The sequence below is a fragment of the Melozone crissalis genome, unplaced genomic scaffold (genome assembly GCF_028551555.1).
Source record: "Melozone crissalis strain CALT ecotype California unplaced genomic scaffold, PUWL_Pcris_2 ptg000041l_1, whole genome shotgun sequence".
NCBI lineage: Eukaryota > Metazoa > Chordata > Aves > Passeriformes > Passerellidae > Melozone > Melozone crissalis.
In genome coordinates, this window is record NW_026535819.1 from 4,039,669 (window position 1) to 4,052,669 (window position 13,001).

The 13,001-nt window shown below is 50.1% G+C and overlaps 3 protein-coding genes across 6 annotated transcripts in view; 1 reads left to right on the forward strand and 2 right to left on the reverse strand.

The window, feature by feature from the left end:
* Positions 1–4,017: 4,017 nt before the first annotated feature.
* On the reverse strand, positions 4,018–7,793 carry LOC128942061 (sperm acrosome-associated protein 9-like). Its single transcript, XM_054284261.1, has 4 exons — positions 7,716–7,793; positions 5,945–6,106; positions 4,928–5,130; positions 4,018–4,425 (listed from the first exon to the last, which is right to left on the reverse strand). Exons 2-4 carry the CDS (start codon positions 6,086–6,088, stop codon positions 4,095–4,097), a joined length of 678 nt encoding a protein of 225 aa, XP_054140236.1. The 5' UTR covers positions 6,089–6,106; positions 7,716–7,793; the 3' UTR covers positions 4,018–4,094.
* A 670-nt stretch (positions 7,794–8,463) lies between these two features.
* LOC128942062 (sperm acrosome-associated protein 9-like) lies at positions 8,464–9,935 on the reverse strand. The gene is made up of 4 exons (XM_054284263.1): positions 9,792–9,935; positions 9,506–9,708; positions 8,871–9,009; positions 8,464–8,756 (listed from the first exon to the last, which is right to left on the reverse strand). The coding sequence occupies exons 1-4, from the start codon at positions 9,933–9,935 to the stop codon at positions 8,670–8,672; spliced, it is 573 nt and encodes a 190-aa protein (XP_054140238.1). The 3' UTR covers positions 8,464–8,669.
* A 693-nt stretch (positions 9,936–10,628) lies between these two features.
* The window catches only part of AK8 (adenylate kinase 8), a 66,778-nt gene continuing 64,405 nt past the window's right edge, over positions 10,629–13,001 (forward strand). For all 4 annotated transcript variants that reach the window (XM_054284255.1, XM_054284256.1, XM_054284258.1 and 1 more), the window contains exon 1: positions 10,629–10,724. In XM_054284255.1, coding sequence (XP_054140230.1) covers positions 10,632–10,724 — 93 coding nt within the window. In that variant the 5' untranslated portion in view covers positions 10,629–10,631. The remainder of the gene's footprint in view (positions 10,725–13,001) is intronic.

The following is a 13,001-nucleotide window of genomic DNA, read 5'->3' on the forward strand; positions in this document are numbered from 1 at the left end:
TGTTTTCTTGTTTTGCTTTTTTCCCAGATGGCACTTTCTCACTGGTTCTGGTCTTTCATTGGTTTTTAATTGTTTGGTTGGTTTTGCTTGGTTTTTTTTTTCTTTTTTCTCTTCTTGAAATAAATTAATATTTAAAAGATTGCTCAAAGCAGTTTAGTAACCCATACACAAGTCTCAGCATTCCAATTAAGGATTAAGTGTAATTCTTAAATATGAACAACACAGGCAAAGGTCTGAGTTGTGCAAGTGGCACATTGTGAACATGCTTTGGCCAAGTAATGTTTATGGAGAATTTTATATAGAAAATACCATAAACATCAGTGACACAGAGAGTTGTTTGGACCCCTGCACTGGGATTAGTTCTACAGCATGGGGTAGTAAAATGAAAACAAAGCACAAAGTGAATTTAACATGCCCTTATGCAGAATGGGTTCAAAATAAGGCATCCCTTAAGCTTGGCATGGCAAAGCTGAACTTGCCAGTGTAAAAAAATCATGACATAAAAATTACCCACAGAAGTGCATTACTGGGGTACAAAAAGAGAAAAATTAAATGCCTTCCTTACTCATTAATGCCAAGCAGTACATTTGGTAGTTCATAACAGCTGATAATCACACAGGAGACATTAGGGAAGGAAATACTTCAAATTCAGGAAATGCAAATATCTTTGCTGATTGATCCTGATTTGTTGGGACTACTTAGCTGCTGGCACAATGGTGGATTTTAAAAGTGGTTACTAAGTAGGAAATCACAGCAGTTGAGTTGCTTCATCAGTTCCTACTGAGGAGCTCTGCAAAGGAAGTCTGGTTTGCATTCCCATGGGCTTTGCTTTCCAGACTGTTCAAATACTTGACTTATGGTCCTCATGATTTTGGTGTCTGTGGGCTTTACTTGGCTGAACTTTTTTTTCCTGAAGGTCTTTTCACTCCAGTTCTGGGCTGGCTGATCTCTCCTGTCTGCAGACACTATTCCTGGTTTCTGTGAAGCTGCCTCTGCTCCTTGTGCTCAATGCTCAGCTGACTGAAAGCTCAAACTGCTGCTGCAGCAGCACCAGGGGAATTGAGGACTCCCAGGAAAGCCTCCCCTGCCTCCGGGTGTTGATGATGTGGGGAACAGGCTGGTGGTGACAGGGAACAGCCGCTGGCTCTTCTGAAATTTCAGCTCTGGGGATGGCAGTGGGAGCAGCGGCCCCAGAGCTGCCCTGGGCTGTCCCAGGGGTTGGATACCTGTGAGCAGGGTTAAAAAAGCCCTGTGGATCCAGGACTGGGGACAGCAGGGTTGTTGGAGCTGTTTAAAGGTTGCTGCTGAGAGGTTTGGACACTGCTCCGAGGCGGCCGCTAGAGGCCCTGCCAAGCCCATCCCATCTCTGGGATGCTGAGTTTGCTCTCCCTGGAACGGACCCTTCTGCTTCCCCCAGAGCCCACCACAGCTCCTGACCCTTCATCCTCACTCCTGGGGGTCTGAGCTCTGGTTTGTCCTCTCGGTGCTGGAACCACACATTGAACATACAGAATGGATTACCACTGATTAAACGGTTTCTCACAGAATGGTTTGGGTGGGAAGGGACCTCTAAAGCTCATCCAGTCCAATCCCCCCTTCCACTCCCCACCTTTGACTACATCAGGTTCCTCAGTTTGATAAAAGCCTGATTTGACCCTTAGCTGAATCAAGGGGAGCACAGAGATAATTCATACCGATGCCAGGATTCTGTTGATATCATCTCTTACCAGCCCATGTGTCTATTTCAGCCTTTGAACAAAAAAAGCAGCATTTATTTTCTGGACTAACTGACAGATCTGTGGGAAAGTCAGGCCGGTGCCCTGCCTGGTTTCTCAGTGTGTATCTTGCAATTTTATGCTCACTGAGGCTAAAGTAAAACTTTATTGCACTTTTGTGTTTGGCATTTACATCCTGTTTATGTAAATTCTTCAAACAGCTTGATTTGTAGTAGAGGAAAACAATTCTTGCTGTATCTTTTTGTCTTTTGAAGTGTCCATCCACTCTGGAAGAGGAGAACTTGTATGGAAATTAAGTAATTTGTCTGGATGTTTTTCTGAGACTTAACTTTGCAGTCTTCCAACAGATGCTGGTCTTGTCATTATCAAACCTCAGACTGCAAGTTTTATGCACTCATTTTTCTGCTTGGGTCTTAAAATTTTGGCTGCCTGACACTGACTGAAAGTATAGGGCTAGGCTAGAAATTATTACTAAGATTTGGGAACTGTTTCTTGCATGTATGAATTTTATTATTGAAATTTGGGAACTTTTTTGTGTGTATCACCTTGGTCAAGTGCAAAATGACAACAGGAATTTGGAGCAGCAGTGGTGGACTGGCTTTGGTAGGACTGTTCTGACAAACCATTTGTGCTGTGCTCATCCCTGGAAGCTGAAAGTGAGCCACAAACTGGAGAATAATTTTGGTCTCCTCACAGCTTGTGTGTTCAAATTTAAACCTTAGGACAGAGCCAAGAAGGTTGGAAACAAGATCTGGGAATAGCATCTCTTGTGTCCCCAACACTTGTCACCATTCAGTCTTAGCAGCTTGTCCTGAAAACCTTTCCAAGACAGCAACTGTGTCACTGGACACTTGTCTGCACCATGGAACACAACAGGGCAGCTGCCACAACTTGGATTTTTCAGCCTGAAGCTGCCTCTGCCCCAGGGATCTCAAGTGAAGCCAGAGAAGGTGACAGTGACATTCCACTGGCTGTGGCCCCAGTAGTGCCCAGGAGTTGCTCTGTGACCATTTTGAGTTCACCAAGGTTCAGTTCAGTTGGATCAAATCCCCCTAAAAATAGGGCTCTGCTCCAGACTGGGTGGGTGCATTGCAGTGCAAGTGGATAGGGGAAAGAAAAGGAGTACAAAACAAGGTAAGGAATAAAAATGCTGCTGGAAATACTTTCCGTTTCATCTGAGCTGTCATTCCTTCCTATGCCCCCTCCTCTCTATTAATTCTTCCTTCTCTTTTCAGCTGCTTGTTGCCAAAAACTGATGATTTTCAGGCAAAAGCTTTCTCACAGAAAAGTGAGCCTGGTATGCAAGGGGAAATTGTTTATTCAGGAGTGTCTTCCAGCAGGAGGTAATTTGGAGGGGACAAGAGCGTTCACAGGGAGGACACTTATTTAGAAAAGGCTGTAGGGTCTGAGATGTGCTGACCTCATGTTCTGTATTTTGAGCCCCAGGGCCATGGTGGGCCTGTCCCTTAGGTGGGACATCTGGCCTGATGTCATGCTGGCCTTGCCTTGGAGCAGGGAAAGCAGCACAGGCAGCTCAGTCTGCAGTTTGAACAGGAACCATCTGAGCATGATGCTGCCACCACACTCCCGTGGATCACATGGACTGGACATGGCTTTGATTTTGTAGGGATCTGAGGAGCACAGGGGTGTTTTGTGGATGTTTTGTTTGGTTGTTGTCACTACACAGAAACTAAGGGCAAAATGGACTCTGCTCTCCTTTACATCTCCAGCTCTGACAGGACAGGAGTCAGGAGGTGTAAGGGGAGATGTTCTGTGGAGTGAGGAGCTGCAGCAGAGCACAGATGGAGAACACTGGACTCTGTAGCCAGTGGCGGGTATGGGAAACCTCCTTAGTGTGCTGTAAACAGGGATTCTGTGCTCCTGATAACCAAATTATTTCTGTGGGGCTGAGGGAGCTTTAGAGACAAGTCTAAATGTCAAAGATGTGTCTGAATCTGTAATGCCAGGCCTTTGCTGCTCTGCATCCCATCCTTCACACAGGCAGCTTCTTCACCCCATGGCTGTGGCAGGGAGGGGATACTCCTCAGGAAGAAGGCTCAGAAAATGTAAAATCCTGTTTCAAATGATTTGTCCAAGATTCATGTGTGAGATATTAGAACCTGATGAGATCCCTGCTCCCAGTGCTGGCCCCAGGGAACAGCTGCAGCTGCTTCTGTGGGGATGTGAGGAGCAGAGTGCAAACATCAGCAAGGGAGAGGCAATGCTTGTGTGCCGGGCTGGCTGCAGGGCAGCCCTTCAGAAAGAGGACTCAGGATGGATCTCAAGTGTTCACTGCAGTGTATTAGATCAGCTAGGTGCTTAAAGGTGGTGAGCAGATGATGCAGGAGCTCTGATCCTTTAATAGGGGTGTTTGCCTGGTGGCCTCCAGGGAGCTTTCTTTTTTTGCGGACGTTGATTTGCAGCCAGGAATTTCTTGAAATCTTTGTCCTGCAATTTTACAGTATTTTCATTACTATTGGAGGTCAGAGCTTCAGGTGCTGTTTGGGAAGTGGGTGTCTCCTCCTTGCACCTGGCACATCCAGGACTCACAATATAGAGGACTTTCAGGTTGGAGTGTGTGACCCAGTCCCTCATGCTGTCCAGGACGATGGGCAGCAAGCTCACCACCCCTCCATAGCGATGCTGCGCCTCCTCCAGGCTCAGGTGGTTCACAACACCGTGGGGGTACCTGTGGGACACAGGGAAACCATTGGCACAGGAGTCCCAGCCCTGGGAGCCCCAGGGAGAGCAGCAGTGCACAGGCAGCCATTCCCCAAAAGCACGGATGGAATGGAACATGGATTGAGGAGTCCTGCCAAAAACCACCCTGGCACAGGTCTGGAGTCTTGGACAGGACACACAGACACTGCCCTGCAGAAATTAGCTCAGTGCAGAGCAGCAGCAGCAGGAAGGAGCAGGAACCTGCCTGAGCACTGCAGGGGCCTCAGGGCACCCCCTGCCCCGCCATGGACCAGAGAGAGGATGGACAAACACAGCAGCACTCTTTGTGTGCAGGGACACTGGAAGTGTTTGCCAGGAGCTGGCACAGGCAGCTGGGCAGCACCTTGTGCCCTCCCTACAGCCAGGAAGGGGCTGGGACAGGGCTGGGACAGAAGCCAGGGGGGAACGTGCAGTGCCAGCCCCCAGGAGCTGGGCTGGGCTGGGCTGGGCTGGGCCGGGCTGGCACCTACGTGGCTCGAAGGGCAGTGAGGTCGTTGCTGTCGTTCAGGAGCAATTTGCACTTCTCCAAAAGGCCGTTGGTGACGCTGTCCCCAGCGTGCACCGTCTCCATCTTCTGGCTCAGGCAGCGCAGCTCGTTGCACAGGGACACGAACATGTTGAGGATGCGCCTGTCTGTGGCGTTGTAGCAGTGGTTGTCCTTGTAGCACTGCACCTGCACAGGAGGAAAATGTGCTGCTGAAAACGGCAGAATGGGAACACCTCACTGGGATGGAATGGCTCAGTGCAATGTCTGCCACAATCCTCTTCAAGGCAATGGGCAAAGCCCTTCTGCTGTCAGGGAGAGGCAGCCCTTGGAAAGGACAATCAGCTCATTGTGTGCCCTAATCCTGACAGCAGCCTGGCTTTCACTCTGCCTTTGGCATCCATCTGCGTTTTGGGCTTGAGTTCTGCTGTCTCAAATCCACAATTTTGATTTGATTTAGATTTTTCTTCTTCCCTTGTCTCCAGGTGGTCTAAGTTCTACTTTTCAGTACAGCATGCTATAAAAATTCCCAGACAATTCACTTAGCAGCCCAGCAAAGCCCTTGCCCACGTGGGACTCTCAGCCCTCAATCCATCATCCTCCCTGTATAACACAGCCATTATTTTTAATAAGCACTATAGAAAGATACAGCAGCACCAATACCAGGGGGAAGAGCCAGGCATGCTGCTTCCTACAGGCTGAGGATTACAGATTCCATGTGTGCTTGGGGAAGCAGCCTTGCTCTCATTGTTTTCCTGCAGCCTGTGTTTCTGGCTGCTCAGCAGTGCTCAGCTACAGCACAAAGTGCTGCTCAGCCCTGAGATTCTTCCGTGATCACAGGTGGGGTGATCTCTCCCCACCCCTCTAGTCACACACAAACCTTCCTGGGCACTTTTTGTCCATCTCCCCTCCGTGAAAACCATTTCTGCAGCCCCAGGAGCCCTCCAGCCCCGTGCTGTGCCTGTGGCCATGCAGGGAGCCCTTGGTGCTGAGGGGTTTGTACCTGGATAATGGATGACACAGGTCTCATCATGTCATGGGCTTCCTCCCGCGTGCGCTCCAGGGCTTTGATGAAGGTGAACTGCTGCTGCTGGAACAGCTTGTACTTCTCCTCGATCTTCCTCAGGGTCTCCACCACCTCATTCATGGTTGCTTATTGCTGGATCTGGATGGAAAAGGAGAGAAAGGAAGCTGCATTTTAAAAATGATGCAATTCTACATCTCACCTGGGCTGGAATTGTGCTGGTGTGGTGGTGTTCACAGGAGTCCCAGGATGAGGGAAGAGATGAGAATCTTGACTCCATGTTTCAGAAGGCTGATTTATTATTTTATGATATATATTATATTAAAAGAAAATTATATATTAAAACTCTACTGAAAGAATAGAAGGATTCCATCAGAAGGCTAGCAAGGAATAGAAAGAAATGGAATAATAATAAAATCTTGTGACTCTCAGAGAGTCTGAGCCAGCTGGACTGTGATTGGCCATTAATTAAAAACAACCACATGAGACCAATCACAGATCCACCTGTTGCATTCCACAGCACCAGATAGATAATCAATGTTTACATTTCATTTCTGAGGCCTCTCAGCTTCTCAGGAGAGAAGATCCTAGCAAAAGGATTTTTTATAAAATATGTCCGTGACAGCATAGGCTAATGGAAAACTTATAAATAACTGTGTGATCATTGGCTTTTGCAAATTATTTTGATATAACATAGTTTGTTATCACTGCTTTTATTGTTGTATAATGTGTCAGCCTTTTATGGTTAATACCCCAATCCCTGAGTAGATTATATATTTTAGTGTGATAAATATATTATAGTTTAGGCTCTCACAAAATGTTAAAACAGAGATTTGGTGCTGTGCATTATAACATTAACTGTTGCAGAGTAGTTAATGCTTTTATTTTTGTAACTATCTGACAATGGTGAGAATGAGTCAGATAATTTTGTGAAATTGCTAATGCTGATTTCATGTACTAGTGGAGTATTTTATCTGTATGATAACATTGAAAAGAACCAGGTAAATAAATATAGAAAGTAAGAATGCAAGGAGGATTTTACTACTGATTTTACCAAGGATTTTACCTTCAGCTGGCACTAACTGCCAAACCACAGAACACGGACCCTTGTGAGGAAATAAAATACATCAGTTTCATCTGCAGTATGGCACACACCTTAGGAAGTGTCAAGGGTTGAAGCAAGCAGAAAGAATTCCCAGAATATGAAAACTCAAAGGAATCTTTGAATATGTATAATCGTCATGAAATGTATTTGACCAATGTAATGAAAAACTATATAAGGAAATAGTTTTAAGTTAACTGGCACGCCTCTGGCAGTTGCCAAGCACCCAGTGCTGTTATTAGTTTGTCCCTCTTATCCCTTTTAAAACTTTTAAAATTTTAAAGATTGAGGCTCACTATTACAAAGAAAGAAAGAAAAAAAAAAAAAAAAGCGGGAAAAACCAGCGATCTGTAGTGCCGAAGCCCTGCAGTCCCGGAGCCCCAAGGAATAAGTCAATACTGCCTTGGGAATGGCGCGGCAGAGCCCCAGGGGCGCGGTGCCAGTGTGATGTCACAGACGCTGCTGTGGGAAGGCACAGCGGCCATACCTGAGCCTCAGCGGGGCCGGGGCAGCCCCAGGCCCTCCTCTCCCGGCTGGGAACCCGCGCCCCAGCGCCTCCCCCCAGCTCTCCCGCTCCCTGCGGCCGGCCGGGCCCTTGGCGCGGCTGTGTGCGCCCCGCTCCCGCCGCGCGGGCCCTGCGGCTCCTACCGGCCGGTGCTGTGGCGGTGTTGGTGCGGCAGCTCCCGGGAGGGGCCGGGCCGGGCGGGAGGAGCGGGCGGACAGCGCGGGCCGCGGGCCCTCGGCCCCACCGCGCCGCCGCCGCCATGGCAACCGTCGCCGGTCGATGACGCTTCCCCATTCCCTTCGCAAAAAACGAGGCGCTGGCCACGCCCCTGTGTGGGGATAGGCCGCTTCTCGTCGCGTGGTGATGACGTCACGGTTAGCAACGCGTCTCGCTGCCAGGGGCGGCCATGGCGGAGGCGGACACGGAGATCGCGGCCCGGCCGTGGCCGCCGCCCGCGGGCGCCTACGCGGAGGAGCGGGGGCTCTTCCAGCTCCTGCAGGTGAACGGGAGCCCGGGAGGGGCTGAGGGAGGCGGGGAGGGGCAGCGGGGCGGGATCCTGTGCAGGGTGATGGGCGCGTGGGAAGTTTGTTCTGTAAACAGGGACTGTGTGGTCCAGATAACCAAACTGTTTCTGTGGGGCTGAGGGAGCTTTAGAGACAAGTTTAAATGTCAGGGACGTGTCTGAATCTGTGATGCCAAGCCTTTGCTGCTCTGCATCCCATCCTTCACACAGGCAGCTTCTTCACCCCATGGCTGTGGCAGGGAGGGGATACTCCTCAGGAAGAAGGCTGAGAAAATGTAAAATCCTGTTTCAAATGATTTGTCCAAGACTCATGTGTGAGATATTAGAGCCTGATGAGTCCTGACTGATCCCTGCTCCCACTGCAGTGCTGGCCCCAGGGAGCAGCTGGAGCTGCAGCTGCTTCTGTGGGGATGTGAGGAGCAGAGTGCAAACATCAGCAAGGGAGAGGCAATGCTTGTGTGCCGGGCTGGCTGCAGAAAGTGGGCTCAGGACGGTTCTCTGGTGTTGATTGCACTGTATTAGATCAGCCAGGTGCTAAAAGATGCTGAGCAGACGATGCAGGAGCTCTGATCCTCTAACAGGAGGTGTTCCCTGGTGGAACCCAGGGGGCTTTCTTTCCCAAACGTGGGTCTTCATACTTGCACCTCTCACACTGTTTCTCCTGCAATAACACAATATTTTTGTTACTATTGGAGGTCTGATCTTCACAGTGCCCAGCAGGGGTTGTTTGGGAAGGGGATTTGTGCTTCTAGGCCATGGCAGGTGCATGACTCACATTGGGGATCAGGTACTTCTTGGAGTGTGTGACCCAGGCCCTCATGGTGTCCAGAACGATGGGCAGCAAGCTCACCACCCCTCCATAGCGATGCTTCGATTCCTCTACGCTCAGGAAGTTCACAACCCTGTGGGGGTACCTGGGGGACACAGGGAAACCATTGGCACAGGACAGAGGGAAACAAACAGCCCTGCAGCCCTGGGAGCCACCCTGAGAGCCTCAGGGAGAGCAGCAGTGCACAGGCAGCCATTCCCCAAAAGCACAGATGGAATGGAACATGGATTGAGGAGTCCTGCCAAAAACCACCCTGGCACAGGTCTGGAGTCTTGGACAGGACACACAGACACTGCCCTGCAGAAATTAGCTCAGTGCAGAGCAGCAGCAGCAGGAAGGAGCAGGAACCTGCCTGAGCACTGCAGGGGCCTCAGGGCACCCCCTGCCCCGCCATGGACCAGAGAGAGGATGGACAAACACAGCAGCACTCTTTGTGTGCAGGGACACTGGCACAGGCAGCTGGGCAGCACCTTGTGCCCTCCCTACAGCCAGGAAGGGGCTGGGACAGAAGCCAGGGGGGAACGTGCAGTGCCAGCCCCCAGGAGCAGGGCTGAGCTGGGCTGGGCTGGGCTGGCACCTACGTGGCTCTAAGGGCAGTGAGGTCGTTGCTGTCGTTCAGGAGCAATTTGCACTTCTCCAAAAGGCCGTGGGTGACGCTGTCCCCAGCGTGCACCGTCTCCATCTTCTGGCAGAGGCAGCGCAGCTCGTTGCACAGGGACACGAACATGTTGAGGACGCGCCTGTCTGTGGCGTTGTAGCAGTGATGGTCCTTGTAGCACTGCACCTGCACGGGGGGAAATGGCCGAGCTGCTGAAAACGGCAGAATGGGAACGCCTCACTGGGATGGAATGGCTCAGGGGTTTGTACCTGGATAATGGATGACACAGGTCTGATCATGTCATGGGCTTCCTCCCGGGTGCGCTCCAGGGCTTTGATGAAGGTGAACTGCTGCTGCTGGAAGAGCTTGTACTTGTCCTCGATCTTCTTCAGGGTCTCCAGCACCTCATTCATGGTTACTTATTGCTGGATCTGTGGGGGACAGGAGAGACAGCAAGCTGCCTTTTAGAAATGATGCAATTCTACATCTCACCTGAGCTGGAATTGGGTAGCTTGGTGGAAAACGTACCTAAAAAAAAATTAAAAAAAAAAAAAAGGGGGGGAGGGGGGGAAGCGGAGGTCTGCTGTGCCGAAGCCCCGGAGCCCCGGCAGTCACTCAGTGCCTTGGGAATGCTGAGAGCCCCAGGGCGCAGTGCCACTGTGATGTCACAGACGCTGCCGGGCTGTGGGAAGGCAGAGCGGCCGCGCCTCAGCCACAGCGGGGCGGGGGCTGCCCCAGCGCCTCCCCGGCTCTCCCCGCTCCCTGGGGCCGGCCCGGAGCCCCCGGAACCCCCCCCGTGCGGCTGTGTGCGCCCCCCTCCCGCCGCGCGGGCCCTGCAGCTCCTACCGGCCGGTGTTGTGTCGGTGTTGGTGCGGCAGCTCCCGGGAGGGGCCGGGCCGGGCGGGAGGAGCGGGCGGACAGCGCGGGCCGCGGGCCCTCGGCCCCACCGCGCCGCCGCCGCCATGGCAACCGTCGCCGGTCGATGACGCCTCCCCGTTCCTGTTGCAGTAAACGAGGCGCTGGCCACGCCCCTGTGTGGGGATAGGCCGCTTCTCGTCGCGTGGTGATGACGTCACGGTTAGCAACGCGTCTCGTTGCCAGGGGCGGCCATGGCGGAGGCGGACACGGAGGACGCGGCCCGGCCTTGGCCGCCGCCCGCGGGCGCCTACGCGGAGGAGCGGGGGCTCTTCCAGCTCCTGCAGGTGAACGGGAGCCCGGGAGGGGCCGGGGGAGGCTCCGGGGCGGGATCCTGTGCGAGGTGATGGCCGGGTGTCCGCGTGTGGGACGCTGCCGCGGGCTCTCCCAGTTAATTATTTTAATTCGCAGTTACTGCGGCTCACAAGTATAATTTGATTTGCGGGAGAAAGCGGCAGCCCGTGGAAGAAAGGTTTCGGTGGAAGGCGGGACAGGACGGGGATGGGAGGAGGAGGAGGAAGGGAAATGTGATAAATTGGGTGCGGTAGAGCGCTGTGAAGGTTTGGGGGCGCTGAGCTGGGGCTGTCCCCGCCTGCTGCTCATCCCCAGGGTGAAACCTTCACCCTTTTGTTCCTGTTGTGCTTGTTCGCCGAGGTTTCAGCAATAAAGCGGTAAAAGTGCACTTGTGGCGTCGCTATGATTTCGGTACCTGGCAGGGCCGGGTCCCCTGCTGTAGGGATGGGTGGGTTTGGTTCTGAACTTCGGGAAAAGCTCTTGTGTAGGGCACGGGGAGGTTTGTGGGAAGGACGGAAAATCCTGATGCTGTTGTGATAGGAGAGCTTGCTGGAGAGCATTCCCCTGTGTGCTGCTCTGAACTCTGCTAAAAAAGTCGCTTCCTCTCAGAGCTCACTGAAATACACACACATGTTTATTTCCTTTCCTGTTTTTTTTTTTTTTGTGCTGTCTTTTTCTCTGTTTATTATGACTATTGCAGCATAATATTTGTGTTTTGATTTGTTTTTGTTTCTTTTTTTTAATGAATTACTGTGTTTTGCAAGCCGCAAGGCATTGAATGCAGCTGCAGGGACTCCTATTACATAAAATGTTTGTGGGATTTACTCAGGGTGGTATTTTCATGCTTTAGTTGTGTTGGAGCAAGATAATGACACAAACACGGGTTGAAGTTGTTGTGGTAAAGCATTTACAAAACACAAAAACAAGCATTTACAAAACACAAAAGTAGAAACTACATGAGACCTCAACTATGAGTCTCCCCCAGAGATTAACAGATCAACCCATGTGAAATTAAACTGAGTTCAGCAGAATTGGATAAATAAAAGGGTTTGGGCAAAAAACACTGCCAGTGTCATTCACTGTCAGCCTGAACGTTTTTTAATTATAATAAATCCAGATTTTGTTAAGTTTGTTATTTATACAGGTGCTGGTAAGTGTAGTGCAGAATCCAGATTGTTTAGTTTAAATAAATGTTGCTTATAAAAGTAATAATTTTTAAATGAACTTCCAATAAAAATAGAAATTTCGTCTTTTATGCTCTGTGCTACTCAGACCTTGATGCATCAGGACTTGCATGATAACCAGTTTATAAACAAAATTAAGTATTTTAATTATTCTAATGAAGTGGATGAGGTAGAAAAGGAAAATAGGCCACTCTAATAACAATCAGTTGGTGAGGATATAAAATTTTATGGACTAGATGGACTTTATGGAATTTAGTTGCAGATATAAAAGTGTTACGGCTGCTGTTCAGAAATGTCTCTTCCAGCACGAGCATTTCTGCAGCTTGTCTAAATTAGAGCATTAGTTCTGTTTGATGTTTAATTTTAATTACAGGACTTGTGGCTGGGCTGAAATGTCTTGCTCGGAAATGTGTGGATTTCTCAGAGTTTTTCTTTTTTTCTGCGTGTAAAGCCCAAATCCTCCCTTCACCAGTGCAAGCTCCCCACTGCTATAGGTGGGAGCTGAAACAAGGCTCTGTGTAACCTCAAGGGTTCAACATGAAAATGGGCTCCAAAACAGACATTCAAGGCAAGATTTTCAGCCTTTTTTTGCCTTTTTCCCCTCCTTCTCCCCACTGTTTTTCCTGCAGGGGCCAAGGCTGGTGCAGGTGTGAAAAGTACCATTTCTGTGGGTTGTTTTCCACAGCTCTTGTCGATTCTGCACTCCTCTGGGCTGGTCAGGAACTTGTGGGAATGTGTTAGAGAAGGCTCCTCTTGCCCTGCAAATTAACAAATTCAAGTTAACTCTGGTTTTCAAACTCTTTGTATGGTTTTCATGTCAGTTCTGCCTCATTTTCAACCCCCGGCTGCTCAAACCAAATATTTCTGGTGTCCTTATGTACTGAATTAAATAGGGTGGGTTTTTTGCTGGCAATTTTCTGACCATCTTCAGTTTTTCAGCATCTAAAATATCTTCTGAAGTCTCAGTTTTGTCTGTGAAAGAAAATAAATAAGCATTTATAAGCTGTTCAGGATCCTCATTGTAACATTGCTGTAAAAATGCAAGATATCACGACTGCAGAGCCGTGTTCAATTTTCCCCTGACTT